The sequence below is a fragment of the Pan paniscus genome, chromosome 15 (genome assembly GCF_029289425.2).
Source record: "Pan paniscus chromosome 15, NHGRI_mPanPan1-v2.0_pri, whole genome shotgun sequence".
NCBI lineage: Eukaryota > Metazoa > Chordata > Mammalia > Primates > Hominidae > Pan > Pan paniscus.
In genome coordinates, this window is record NC_073264.2 from 66,180,724 (window position 1) to 66,196,030 (window position 15,307).

At 47.6% G+C, this 15,307-nt stretch overlaps 1 protein-coding gene across 12 annotated transcripts in view; it reads right to left on the bottom strand.

Annotated features, from left to right (window-relative positions):
- The window catches only part of MAX (MYC associated factor X), a 103,091-nt gene that overhangs the window by 67,329 nt on the left and 20,455 nt on the right, over positions 1–15,307 (bottom strand). For 2 of the 12 annotated variants that reach the window (XM_003824046.5, XM_003824045.5), the window contains 2 exons: positions 8,927–9,050; positions 6,131–7,667 (listed from right to left, as the gene is read on the bottom strand). The exons of 2 other annotated variants lie outside the window; for them this stretch is intronic. In XM_003824046.5, coding sequence (XP_003824094.1) covers positions 7,480–7,667; positions 8,927–9,050 — 312 coding nt within the window. In that variant the 3' untranslated portion in view covers positions 6,131–7,479. 8 more of the 12 variants (XM_063596250.1, XM_063596252.1, XM_055097705.2 and 5 more) reach the window with 5 other exon arrangements.

Below are 15,307 nucleotides of genomic sequence, written 5' to 3' on the forward strand. Positions count from 1 at the left end.
GCTGCAAGGGTGCTGCTCCCAGGTGTGCTGAATGGAGAGGTAGCCAGGTAAGGCAGATGCCGATGGTGATGACATAAGTGCTAGGTGTCCATGCTCCTTGCGAGGCTCCATCCCCCCAGCCCCTCTCCTCACTCTCTGGAGCAGTGGCTGCCATGTGCCTGGATACCAAGGGACCAGTGAAAGTGGTGGAATAGCATGGTGACCCAACCTGTGCAGAGCAGATGACTCTGGCCCACCCTCCCTTCACCAACAGCCCCCCACCCCCAGCCTCTCTGGACAGCTAGATGGGGAGCCCAAGGCTGGGCTCTTGTGGGTAGGACAGAAGGAGAGCCCATCAAGAGCTTGAGAAGCGATGACCTGGTGGCCCTGCCCCTCCCATAGTGCCAAACCGCTCTCACTGAGGGCCCATCTCCTGAACTCCTCTGGCATTCAGAGCCCAGACGTGCATTTGTGCTAAATGCCTAACCTCATCTCTAAGCTTCTTCAAGGCAAGGCCCAGCCTTTATAAGCTGCCTAGATTGCCCCAGTAGCCAGCACAATGCTGGGCTGAGGCTACGTGCTGCTCAAATACCCGAGGGTTGAACTCATGCAGAGGCAACCCTGGAACCGCCCTATCAAGGGCACAGAGATGAAGGTACATCACAAGGCTGGAGTCCACTGGCACACGCACATATGCATGCAGCATTTGTAGAGTACCCACCACAAGCCAAGCACAGTGCTAGGAGTCCAGTAACAAGTGCACAGACCAGCCACTGACTCTGTGGGGGCTCCCAGTTGGAAATACTTGCTCACCACCACTCTCTGCACAGAGGTCCCTGGATGGGAAACATGGTCCAGTTGTTGGAAACAGGGTCCTTCCTCTCCAAAGTCTCCTACAGCCTTGCTGCAGTAGGTATTCGCTGTGGACATGACATTCCTCCTCTTAGCTGGCTGGTCTTGCTGTGGCCTTTTGGCCCAAAGCTGTTGGCCACTGTCCTTTAGCCCAAGATCTGCCCCTGCCACCCCAGAGCTGTTGATGGCACCAGCAGACAGGAAACAATGAAGCTCTCAGGCACTGTGCATGGGAGCCATGGGCTGCCAGGCTGCCAGCCGGATTCCGGATGAGTGACCGGGGGTGCATGCCCATTGGGTTATTTTTTGAATCAGACTTTGCATGGCTCATTCCATACTCCTAGGTTCCTGCAGAAGTAGGCTTTCTGGAGAGAAGGCACACCTCCCTCTATCAGTCTACAGGCTGTCAGGCTTGTTTTTCTTGATAGGAGGCTTAATCCTTCACCATGTTCAGCACTGGAGTAGAAGGTTTGGGCTCAGATTTCTTAATATTGGATCCTTGATTTTTCTTCTTCTTCTTCTCTAGCCTTTAATTTACTGGAAAAAATTAATAGCAGAGACCGTGCTACATAATTTTGCCCAGAGCAGGCTGTGGGTATACAAGAGCCCCACCCTGCAAAGGACAGCAAAGGAAAACAATCCTAAATGGGGCCTGGCAGTCACAACAGGCCTGCTGGGGCAGCTGGCATCTAGCACAGGGCGCAGGAGGGGACCTGCTCGGCTGGTTGTGAATTGTCCAAGGCCACCTGCTCGGCATTCTTCTAGACACACCCATCCTGCTGGGTGTGTTGTGTGTGCAAGCGTGCACATGGGATCCAGAGTGAGCTAGAGCATGCGGGCCCCTCGGCCTAGTCATGAGGCTCATCTGCTCCACCTCACCCACCAGGCAGATTCTGCTCAAGGGGTCCCTGAAGGGGAAGGCTGAAAAACGATGGCTTGACCACTGTCATAACCAGCCCTGGGCAAGAAACACGGGGCAGGCACCAGATGCACTTGCAGTATCTGCACCTGGCACAGTGCCTGCCACCCGGCACTGCAGAAATGCAAACTGAAACTGGAATGAAGAACAGGGCAAAGTCGCCAGTATGTTAATGGTTAATGGCTCTGAGCCAGCCTGCAAGGGTATATTTCATTCCTCAACTCCTTTTTTTTCTCCAAAGGGTAACAGATTTGTGGTCTTGCTCAAGTTCTTTCAGAAAACATCCAAATTTTTACTGCCTTTTAGCATTCAACATACATTTACCTCCCCTTTCAAGGATTTTAATATACTAAACTCTTATTACATCAGCGAAAAGGAGAGTTTATTCACTCCACATTTTTTTTTTTTTGTCTGAGAAGGAGTCTTGCTGTGTCACCCAGGCTGGAGTGCAGTGGCGTGATCTTGGCTCACTGCAACCTCTGCCTCCTGGGTTCAAGCGATTCTCCTGCCTCAGTCTCCCGAGTAGCTGGGACCACAGGCATGCAACACTATGCTCGGCTAATTTTTTTGTATTGTTAGTAGAGACGGGGTTTCACCACATTGACCAGGCTGGTCTCAAACTCCTGACCTCAAGTGATCCGCCCTCCTTGGCTTCCCAAAGTGCTGGTATTACAGGTGTGAGCCACTGCGCCCAGCTTCATTCCACATTTTAACAAAACTAAAAAATGGCTGCACTATCCAGGACATCTGATGGCAGACACATCTAAGATTTGACAGTATTTATTGAGTATTAAATGCCAGGAACAATTCATGGGCTTCTCACACTCCTTTAAGCCTCACAATGGCACTTGGTGCTATTATTGTCCTCACATAATGGCACAGGAAGCCAGAGCAATGTCACCCCAAAGGTAAGGGTTGTAGCTGGCATGGCAGTCCAGACAGGCGGGCTCAGAGCCCCTAGCCCTACCCGCTCTGGCAGTCATTCTGAAGCTCCCTGGGCTCCTTCCCAACACCGACCCCAATGAAACACCAAGCAATGACAACACTTACCAGCAGCGTGATAAGGGTTTGCCAGGAGAGCCTCCAAAACCCATGCACAGGCCTGCCTGGTGCAGTCACCCAGTCCTACCTCTAGTTAAGCCTGGCTTAGCCAAATTGGTTTTCTCCCTGAGGAAGTTAACTAGAAACTATTTTTTATTCCCTTCCCAAGGAAACTTTGGGGATGTATGAGTTAGCCGCTGCCCTAGTAAACCCTAGACACTGAAGGAAATTCTCTATTCGCTATCTAGCAGTGTAGACATTGACAAACTCTTTTTTCCTACCTGGGTTTCCTCTTCAGGCTAGAGAAACAGTTTTGAAGAAAGGAATGCTCCAGTTTCATGTTCCCAGAGGCTTTTGAGAATGCATCCTGGTGACCAGGCCTGAGAGAGACCCTTGCTCTGGCTGGATTATAAAACCTGCCTGGGGACCAGAGGCCAGCCTAGGCATGCTACAGAAATGAGTGCTGCCCCATGTCATTACCCCTGCTTGGGGCTTCTAAAGGGGCTAGTGTAGGCAGCCCTCAGCTTTCTTCCTTCTCAAGTTTAAGAACTGGGTAGCTCAGCCAGCCCCCTAGAGCATTGGAGGCATGCTGGGAGCACGTAGACTCATCAAGGCAGCTCTAAGCGTTGAACTATTTAACAAGCCCGCCTCCCCCACCTTCATCCAGACCTCAGAACCACTTCGCTAATTCAGCTCAGCTGTGCCTAACTTCCCCAACAGCGTCCTTTTGGTTCCCCGGGTTATATTACTGTTGGGAGTCAAACCTGAGTGACTTGAGGACCACCTGAAAGAGCTTGTTAAACTGACTGGTGGGCCACGGCACACTTTAGATCAGAGGGGTTAGAGCCCAGGAATCCTTTTAACAAGCAGCCCTGGGCATGATCCAAGGATCCCACTTTGAGTAACACCACATGGGGCTTCTGAGCAGTTCTGCCTGGGCCTCCAAAAGTGTCCAAAGCTGAGAGATGCCACTGAATCGTGGTGGGAGGGAATGGGCAGAGCCTCGCTCGAGTTGACACCAGATCTAATTAATGTACCCACAGGGGCTGCTTTAGTCTCGAAGAGTTTGTCAGTCCAGTCCTGGTGTCACCTTGCTCTCTTTAGTCACTGTGCCTGGTAAGGATGGGGCACATCTCTGAGGAGTGGGAAGCATTTGTGATATACCAAGAAGTCAACCCTTACTCACTTTAGGAAAGGTGTCTGGGAGCTGGCTTTTTCCACCTTGCTGAGTCAGCCCTGGTTACATGCTTTGTGTAGATAATGACAGCAGAGGCACCTCAGTGCTTGCTTGGTCCTGAGGTCAAGCACATTATAAGCATTATCTCATTTAAGCCTCATAACCATCTCATGAGGCTAGTGCTATTATTATCCTCATTTTATAGATAAAGATGCTGAGGCTGGGAGAAGTAACACAGCCACCGAGTGGCAGAGACAGGACTGTGAACCCAGCCAGTCTGCTTTCAGAGGCCAAGCATAAAACACACATGATACTATCAGAAACAGAATTCTGCTTACTTCAGTCCCAGTTCAGGGCTCTGGCTCCTATTGTCTACTCAGTCTTGTTTTTTAAACCTGTCTCAGCTAAGATGACAGCTCTGTGAGCTTAGATTCTTTACCTAAGAAGTTGTCGATGTTTTACAATGGGGTTAGCATATCAAGAACTTTAAAAACTGGGCCATTTTAAATACCCTTGCACTTGGGGCAACTGTAAAGGTAGGGAAATAGCACGCTTAACAGACTCCTCAGTGAAGCCACCTGCCACAGTGACCAAGCAAATCTACAGCTTATCTGGTTTTGTGCAAGTGAGTGTCCAGAGTAATATAAAAAATAAACCAGAGATTACCATTACTGTGAGAGAGTAAGCTATGGTCAGACTTTGGTATCCTGAGGGAATACTCACACTCGCTTCCTAGACACACATACCAGAAGGGGCTTGCTTGGCTGTGACTTTGACTTGTCCTTTTCAGCTGAGCAGTTTCCAGGCGGAGCTCCCCTGCCCTGTGTTCCTGTCCAGGAAGCTGCTTTCAGTGGTACCTCCACCCTGTGCCAAAGTCCGCTCACCATGTCAATCAGGTGGTTTGGATTTTCCTAGGTGAACCAGCCACCTAGCCACTGTGCCCCTTGTCTGAACTGGTTTACTGAAATCTAGAGAAGCCTAAACTCAATCCTTTGTCCAGCCAATACACTGGAGCCAGGGACTGGCTCTCAGGGACACCACCTGTCCTCATGCTGGCTTGACTGCCCCTTCCTGTTTGCTATCTCCCTACTGGGTGCCAGCTTCACATGCCTTCCATCTCTGCATCAACACGGCTTCACCCACAGCTCACTTCTAACACCAATACTAAGCAAACCAACTGTATACTTAAGCCCAGATATACAAAGAGATATAGTTAAGGGCAATGAAAAAGAGGAAAGCATGTTAACCTTGAGGGCTTTAGGCAATAACCTGATTCTCATTTCCATTTCTTCCTTATTGCAGTTTCTTTCCTCTGTCTTGAAAAGAAGTGCCTTTATAAATGGGATCTTGCTTTCCCGGCATTTTTCTTTTCCTTAATGTAATCATGGCCTTTGGAGGCTTGATCATGTTTCAAATTGACATGACCCATCTGCCCCAGCTCCCATTAAACAAAAAAAGATATTACGGATTTGACATACAATTGATAGGAGCCACAGTGCTCTCCACCACTCTAAAGATGGTGACAAATCCAAGAACTGATTTGACTTGACTTCCTCTCTGGGTCTAGGAACAGCAGTATTTCCTGTCAGCTAGACACGAAAACCAACACTGAGCTGCGTTCTGGCCATAATTCCTTTTTCTTCCAAGGTCAAACAAGTTCAGGCTGGTGTTGGGTCCCAGTCTGAGTAGAGCTAACTCGGTGCAGTTGGAGCCTTCTTGACTTCCAGTCCTTGGCAGCTCTGCTGCCTCCTCTTAATAAACTGGAACTATCTAGAAACTGAAAGGTCCTGGAGAACAGCCACCTCTGAACTGGGCACTCATTACCAGGAGAACCTGAACCACAGCTCTGGGCTACCAATTCCCCCAAAGGTCACTTGCTTAGCAGAAACTAGATCTAGAAATGTTGCCACAGCTAAGGCTACATCCCTGTTGAACCTCAAAAGCGTCATCCAATGAACAAAGCCATCACCACCCATTTACTCTCTCAGGCTGAGCTGAGAAAGGGGAAGCAACTCTGGCTTATGGCTGCTCCTGGTTCTGCAAGACCGGGTAAGCCACCTCCACTTCTCACTCAGACTTACATTGAGGCCCTAACAGCTTCCAGAGGGGTCTCTCATCAACCACCTTGGCCTTAACAAGGGTAAGAAGACACCACCACCAAGAAGGATAAAATAAGTTTTTATTTATAGTCTTATAGTAAAGGGGGAAGCCTTAACTTGCAAGACAATTCTTCGGCAGTATGTACAACATACTTTTTATTTCCATGGAATGGAATCAAACACGAACTGAGACTACAGAGTATACACTAGAAATCAGCAAATGCCAGGAACGGAGTAGGAAAAAGACAAAGAAATGAGGCCTAAACACACAAAACCCTTCACTGGGATCTGCTGACCACAGCCAGAACCAGGGCTGGATCACACAATGGAGACAGGTTCCAGGACAGTAGGAAAGGAAGTGGGGTGAGGGCTGGGAAGGGTCCGCACTGGGGTGCGGGTTTAGTACCAGGTAAATTGCTCTTGGTATTTACATACAAAATCAGTTGGCTCTATTTCTTAGAAATACACACGGGAAGAAAGAAAGATTTCATCATTACTTTATGAATCTGTCGCTTTGCAAGACTGACATCATCAGAAATAGGTACAATTCACTCAGATTCAAATTTAAGTAGCAGGAAATAAATATCAAAACATCATCACTGGCCCTCAATACAAAACCTCTATGCCACCCAAAACACCCTCCCTGTCCCAACCCCAAATGGCCACTCCCTGGTGGCTGCTGCTTCACTGCTGCCATCTCCCATACATACCACGAGAGTGTCACACGGCCCTCCGTGAGGCTGGCGCCGCAGGCTTAAACAGCTGGCTGAGAGAAGCAGGAGTGAAACATGCCAGCGACTCTGTGCTGCGAATCTGTCCCCACTTTCTTTTTATACCACAAACTTCTTTAAGGATCTGGTCTTTCAATAGGAGCGATACATAGCTTTTTAGAAAAAGGAAAAAAAAAAAACCCTTAAAAAGGAGGAGGGTTCATTCTGATTACTCCAAACCGGTCATCTTCTCAAAGTAGAGCAGTTCAGATTCACAAAGTCTATCAAAGGTGAGGGCGGGCCAGGAGGCCACCTGGGCAGGGCAGGCGTCCCCCGGGCATGTGCCCAGCAGGGCTGGAGGAGCTGGTAGGGTGGGCAGGACACTATGTGCTCAGAGGTCCGGCCGGCCGTCTGTCCTCCACAGAAAAAGCTGCCAAGTTGGGGTGTTTTGGTTTAAAAATTCCTGTTGGGGACAGGGAATCCCTGAAGGGAATACATTAAAAAATATACAGTGGAAATGGGGAAGGAGAACGAGAGCTGTTGTCCAAGAGCTTCTACGTAAAAATAAAAATTTAAAAAAAAAAGGGAGAAAGAGAAAAATAAAGAGTCTCTTAAATGGTTCTGAGGGTTCTACCAACGAACTGAAAGGAGGATGAGACGATGGAGACAGACAGTTTTTATTGCTGGCCTGCCCCGAGTGGCTTAGCTGGCCTCCATCCGGAGCTTCTTCCTGCTTTGGGGCTCTTCAGGCTCAGACTCCGAGCTGGAGTCCGAGCCCCCATCGAAGGCAGAGATGGTGCTGCCCTTGGCGTTGGTGTAGAGGCTGTTGTCTGAGGAGGGGTAGTTGGTCTGCAGTTGGGCACTTGACCTCGCCTTCTCCAGTGCACGGACTAAAAGGCAACCAAGGGAGTGTGTTACTGCCTTCTGGAGACTTGGGGAGTAACCGAGTCTCAGACTCAGGGTCCAGCCTGTTCTTCCTAAGGGCTTGCTTGTTGGCCCCCGAGGCTCAAGATGCTCAGAAGTAGCTCCCTTCGGGTGGCTGTTCACTCACACACTTCATTTCCCTCCCGCCTTTCCCAGCTGGACCTGGGAGCCAGCAGACACTCTGCAATCCCACCCAACTCTGAAGAGAAGGCTTGTGATGTCATCGTCCTGCCGTGGAAGCCCCGCGGAGAGACTGGAGCGTGAGCTCCCTGTGGGATTCAGCAGTGCAATAACAGAGGAGAAGCTGGCCCAGGAGCATGAGGCTCCACAAGGTGTGAGGCCACACAACAGCAGGAAAGGATGACATAAGACGTATCAGCCAAAGAACAGTTTTGGCTTAGCTCTCGTGTACAAGATCCACTTGGAATGACAAGCTGGACACTTGGAAGCAAGTCACCAATACACATAAAATACCTGGGCTTTTCAAATAGCCCCTACATGCAGGCTGCCTGGCCCAGTAACCAACCCACTGACACCACCCACTGCCCATCCCTTGGTTCAGCTCAGCTTGAGCCTGGAAGGTCAACCCATTTAATTTATTTTATTTTATTTTATTTTATTTTATTTGAGGTTTTCTAACCCAGGTGGTTACTTGCATTTCCTTTTACTTGCATCTTCCATGAGGGAGGAAGAGAAGTGAATTCCCCAGGAACAAAGAACTTGATCAGCTCTCGCTTTCCCCTGTGGTTGTAGGAAAAGGCGGGTGTGAGCATTGAGAACAGCATGGGCCTAGCCCATAGGCTGCCCTGATTGGACTACCATTGACAATGGGGAGGGCTCACTGTCCCTGAACACCTGGAGTCTCTGGTACTTATACAGCACATTCCACTCCAAGGACCTCAAAGCTCTTTTCAGACACCTGATGCCAGGTGTGATCCCTACTGCAGGCAGAGCACCTGAGCCCCAAGAAGGGGAGAGGTCAGGCCAGAAAAGATACAAGTCTCCAGATGTCCAACTTCCTAGCTTCCACTGTCTCCTCACTGGCGCCTCAGGTCCTTCCTCAGGACGGCTCTAACACTCAGTTACTCAGGCCCCAAGAAGCAGGACCAAGCCTGCTACTGAGCACATACTCCATGACTGGCTCTGACTCTGCAGGCCCAGGTGCCAAAGCCTGACCTGGCTGGAGCACAGCAGGGCCAGCTGCCCCACGAGCTCGGGTGCTCACCTTGCTGCTCCAGAAGAGCATTCTGCCGCTTGAGGTCGTCAATATCTTGCTGGTGTGTGTGGTTTTTCCTTCGCATATACTGGATATATTCTGTGGCTTTGTCTAGGATTTGGGCCCGGGATGCCTGTGGCAATATGAGAAAAAGCACAGGGGACAAAATAAAAACCCAATCCAGGCAGTGAGGGAACCTGGCCTGCAGCAACTGCTTGGGTGGCTGGAAACGAGAGGGTAAGGTGGGAAAAGGCTGAAGAAATACAATAATGGCTACTGTAGGCTTTATTTATTTATTTATTTATTTATTTATTTTTTTGAGACAGAGTTTCGCTCTTGTTGCCCAAGCTGGAGTGCAACAGCGTGATCTTGGCTCACAGCAACCTCCGCCTCCTGGGTTCAAGTGATTCTCCTGCCTCAGCCTCCTGAGTAGCTAGGATTATAGGCGTGCGCCACCACGCCCATCTAATTTTTTTGTATTTTTAGTAGAAATGGGGTTTCACCATGTTAGCCAGGCTGGTCTCAAACTCCTGGCCTCAGGTGATCTGCCCACCTTGGCCTCCCAAAGTGCTGGGATTATAGGTCACAGGTGTGAGCCACTGCGCCCAGCCTGTTGTTGTTGTGTTTTTTTTTTTTTGGAGACGTAGTCTCGCTCTGTTGCCCAGGCTGGAGTAGAGTGGTGTGATCTCAGCTCACTGCAACCTCCACCTCCCAGGTTCAAGTGATTCTTCTGCCTCAGCCTCCAGAGTAGCTGGGATTACAAGTACACGCCACGTTGCCTGGCTAATTTTTACATTTTTAATAAAGATGGGGTTTCACCATGTTGGCCAGACTGGTCTCAAACTCCTCACCTCAGGTGATCCACCTACCTCGGCCTCCCAAACTGCTGGGATTACAGGCGTGAGCCACTGCATCCGTGAAGGCCTTCTTTGTGACATACAAGATGCCAAGTGCTTTACAGAGCTTAACTCACAAGATTAGTCTCAGAGGTAGCTCTACTAAGAACCCAAGGATCAGAGAAGTACACCGCTTTATTCAAAATCACCAGCTGCACAGTAGCATGGCCTGGATTTAAACTCAGAGCCATCCGACTCCTGAACTGTACTCCTCCCATCTCCTCTGGTTCTTTAGGTTGCTTTAAAGTCTTTAGCTTGGCTATGTCTGGAAACATTAAAACACTACTTAAATGAAAGCTTTAGGTCACTAATTCTGCTAGGGCCTGGCTTGAGACAGGAATGGGTACAATGTGTTTCATCAAGACCCAAGATTCCAGCCAAACTCTGAAACCACTGTTAACTATTCCGAACTGAACAATGCTGCTGTGTCACTACTTCAGCCTTCCTGGCTAAAGAGACTTTCATAAAAAGCTGTCGGTGCTTGATGTCAACACAGGAAGAGCATGAGATTGGGCCATTTCAGGAAACAACCACACCTCTACAATGGCTGTGGGTTGCCTGGGTACTGCCTTGCTAGAGTAAGTTCGTAAGTCAATAACATGGATGTCATGTTACTGTGCCCCTAGACATCAAACTTGTCTGGGAGATTCTCTCCAGGCTACAAACATAGTCAGAGTTACTTACGGCCAGGCAGCCAGCCAAACTGGTAGAACAGTACAAAGCCAAGCAAAGCTCAAGGCGGGGTAGCCTAGTAGCTTAAGTATGGCCTTCCAGCTAGAGACTCCTGAGCAGCCAGAAAGCTTCTTACTCAGGGTAGGGAGTGCTTGACAATTCTGTATTACAAGCCCAATGGGTCCTAAACAACCAGAACACAACAGCGGGAGAAAGACAAAGAAAACATGTACACCGTGGCTAGCAAAACCAGATCTACTCATATTAAATCCTAACAATCTCAATTTATAGGCCTCAGTTTGGGCTGAGTTTCAGAAAGGTTTGTAAGGCCCGTGCTTATTCATAAGTCCTCACAAGTACTAGAATTTCCAGGCTTTCCTCTTTAGCACCCTTAAGGTAATTTCCTCAAGGAAATTGTTCATAATCAACCATTTTTATCAGGTGCAAATTACGTACAAGATACTAGGCAGATACTGTGGGGAAACAAAATGTATTAGTCATGGCTTCTTTGCCCCAAAGCTTACTTACTATCTAGTTGAGGAGATAAATATGTCTATACATGGAAATATCACAGGGCAGTGCTGACAAGCGTAACCTGACTAGCAGAGACTAGAGACACCACGGGAAAGATGGCTTCTGGCTGGGGTGATTACCTACTGTGTGCTACGCATTGGCCTTGGTGCTGCATGTGTGCATGCAACACGCTCCTATCTGAAATGGTGAGCCCTGTGTTAGACCAAGGTGGCGTTTGGAATAGCACAGTCAAGATGGGATGGGGAAAAAGTGAGATGCGTTTCTTTAGTTGAGTCAGTCAGCTTATGCAGAAGGAATGAGAGTTCCTAGCCTAGCAATGGATACTTCAGACACTGTTTCCCATTTCTACAAAGGGGCCTTATTAGGGTTTATTAGGTGACAAAATGGGGTGGAAAAAAGGAGCACATAATTAGAAGGGACTGATTAAAATACCTTCCTCTCTGGATACTGGAGATGGAATGAAAAATGATTAGTATTGATAAGAGGTGGTAGAGTGGCAAGGAAGAATTTGGGAATTAGAGGACAGAGGAGTGCTCTGCATGCTTGTCATTAATGGGTTCTGTAGCTGCAGACACATTTCTCACCTTGCCTATTCCTCATCTGACTAGAAATTCTCTAAGATCCCATCTAGCCCTCCAAAGCTTACCCTTTCCATCACTGATGTAATTTACATCCCTCTATTTAAATTTGCCTATGTAAAAGCTATTTTTTCAACTAATAGTTCCCAGAAGGCAACATTAGCTCTTAACTACCCATGTGCATCCGGGACAAGGGAAAAAATGCACAATCTCTGAAACCAGAGAGCACTTGCAAATGTTCAGTGATAACTTTTAATGAATGACCAGACTGAGTAACAGCCTTTTTGCTACCAGTTTCTCCTTCAAATATTTATACATGAAACCAGGGAATTAGGATCAAGAAGTGAAAAGTGAGCAGTAAGCACAGCAAAACAAGCCAGAAGAGAGAAAAAGATCTGTGAGGGATGGCAGTTTCCATTTCAGGGTAGTTTTTGGATGAAGATAAAATTCATAGATGTTCAGAACATAGTGTCTTGGGAACAACAGGAGTCCAAAGAAGGCTGGATTGGTTTAAACTCAGAACGAGGCCTTCAGAATGCTAAGCACAGCCCTTCCTCCATCCTCTGCTGAAAGCAGAAGTGCCCCTGGTCACTTAGGGTGCCCTGATCCTCAGCAAGTCCAAAAGAATGGTTCAGAGTTAACTTTATTTTACTCTTCCCAGGGTACCCAACAAGAATTAAGGCCCAACAAGAAAAAATTTTAAAGCACAAAATATAGAAACACCCCAAATTTGCATGTGCATGTAGTCCAGGAAAGAAAAAGCAAAAGGCTGAAGCTAAAAATGCTAGACTCACCTGCAATCCTCCCCTCCCATCTTTCCACTCCATACAAGATCATGTGGCCAAACACAGCATGAAGGTGGGGGCAGGGCCTTCCTTGTCTTTATGAGTTTATAATATGTGACCAGCAAACACAAAGCCAGCAAGAAACCCTGGGATTTATGGCATGGACTATGGAATAACCCTGGACTTTCAGTTTCTGTTTTCTGAAAATTGCTCTAAGTCAGCTGAGTCAACTGCCTATCTTCATGTGAGTGTGACTGATCAGATAGAACTTGGTAAGTCAACATGTCCACAGAGCAAGTGCTGCCTTGGGTACTCAGTAAAAGCCTGAAAATTTTTTTCCTGATAGTTTTTATAATTAGCAGAATCATAATTTTGATTCTGTCTTTGTGAACAGAAATAGCTCTTTAAATGGCTTGGATGGAGCCCTGAGACAGGGTGGATGGTGGCTGAAGGGACTGAAGAGGTAGCCAGGCCTCCCATGTAGCCATGTGAGTAAACGCAAAGGGCTCAGCAGGCCTCTCTCTCACCTCTGGGAGCCACACAAACGGATACTGGGCAGCCTTGCCAGATCTTGCTCCAAAGCCATGGCTGCACATAGCAACACAAGTGACAATGATGATGGGGGTGGTAACAATGGCAGCACTAACACTTACTGAGTACTTACTAAGTGTCAGGCATCCTCACACAACCTTCTGATGTTTTCCCTATTTTATAAATGAGGAAACCGAGACACAGAGCTGTAATTTACCCAATGTTATGTAAACTAATAGGAAGTTGAGTCAGGATTTGAATCCAAGCCTCCAGGACACTCATACTTTGGGAACACAGGGGAAGCTATGGAACTAATTTAAAAAGATCAATAGAATTGCAGGGACACTGTTGTCATGGAGGGGAAAGTTGGAGGAGGAAAAGGACTACGAAAGTCACCTGATTTGCCTACAAGGACGTCAATGGAAGACCCTAGTGAAGGTGGTTTTCTTGGAGGAGTGACAGCCGAAGCCCAATGGTAAATTGTCTCTGCACCGGTAACAGGCATAAGAATTGAGTTGCAAGTGAGGCAATGATGAAGACTAGTCTTCAGAATTTGGTTGAAAAGTAAGAAGTAGGCCAGGTGCAGTGGCTCATGCCTGTAATCCCAGCACCCTGGGAGGCTGAGGTGGGAGGATCACTAGGGCTCAGGTGTTGGGGACCAGCCTAGAAAACACAGCAAGACACTTGGGCTCTATAAAAAAATCAAAAGATTAGCTGGGCATGGTGGTACACGAATGTGGTCCCAGCTACTTGGGAGGCAAAGGTGGGAGGAGCTCTTGAGCCCATGGGGCTGAAGCTGCAGTGAGACAGGCTTGTGCCAACACACTCCAGCCTGAAAAACAGAGTGAGACCCTGCATTAAAAAAAAAAAAGTGAAAAATGGTAGTTTGTAATAGCAGGATAGCAGCATTGAAGGAAGGTTATTTTTCTTTCTATTTTAAAGACAGGTGAGAACTAAACAGGCTTCTAGCAGAAACACATTGAAAGGAAAAGCCTCAAGATGCAAGCGAGCTTGAGAGAACTGACCTAACCATCTGGTCTGGAGGGCGGAAGTGGAAGGTTAGGTGGGGGATGTCAGCTTCCCACAGTACACTGCTGGCTTCATTACCTCTTGGCAGCCCAGAAGGATAAAAGCAAAATGAATAACGTAGAAGGGACGCAGGGTGTGGCAGAGGGTCTGCCAGGTTCCTGTCCCTCCTACTGTTTATGCTGCAGCTACATGTCCATTTGCATTCCCTCCCAAGGCAGTAAGCAGACAGAGGGAAGGCCAACCCTCTCAAGCAGAGGCACCCACTGTCAGACCTCTGCTTTTGAACAGCATCCACCCACCCCACACATCACAGCAAGAACTGACTACATATGTCACAAAAGGCCTCAGACCCAAAAGACTTGGATTCTAAATAGAACAGTTTAAGGCCCCAAATGACTCCTGAAATTGTTAGCACTGATGCTTCAGATGAAGTCCAAGGTTATTAAATCTCATTTAAGGCAATGGTTCTCAAAAATTTTCAATGTAAGGCAAGAGTTCCAAATATTTCTGGAGTTATAAATTTTATCACAGTAACTTGGATTTCTGTAAAACTTCAAGTTGTTTTAGAAAGTGGGTGGGGAGAGGTGAGGAAAAGAATAGTAGTGCTAGATTGTTAACATTAGGAACACCACTGCCCTTCCCTAGGGTCCCAGTGCTGACGTGAGAAACAATAATCTTAACTCTACTGAACACTTTTCCTCTTCAGTGCCCAAAACAGATGCCAGTGGGCTGATGTTACAGCTGTCTTGTTCCCCTAAGAACCAAAATGCCATATCTGGAGGGATGAAAAAAGAGGTACTGCTGGACTCAACAACTGACATCTGTTTTATTTTGTACTAGTTATTTTAGAGAAAATGAAACCATTTATTTTCTGAAACCTGCGTAAGCTTTTACACATACGAAGGTAAAGGGAGGGCCCAGGGCTAAACTGGTGTACATTTCCATGTGAATAAGCCATCTTTTGAAAACCAAAACGAAAGAATATGCACAACAAATTTGGATCCACATTAAACTAGTTCATTCAAAAATGGAACCCCATCAATGCCAGCAAAGGAGGCTGGAAGGTTGTAAGGCCAGAGTCAGCACAGACCCATGGCTCCTTGAAGGCTTCCTGCTGCCAGGGCCTCCCCAGCCACAGGACCATTTTGCTGATTACCAGGGAAAGGCAGAGCTATCAGCCCTCAAGCAGCTTAATTAAAGCCAGGAGTAAGACATTTGTGTAAGGGGTCAAAACAATCATTTTTTAAATCTTGCATCCTTTTTTCTTGTGCACTTGGTAGCTTGAAATGAAGGTGTGGCATTTCTGCATCAAACTTTGACAATGAAGGACAGGAGTACACAATTTCCAAAAGAGGAAATAGAGCT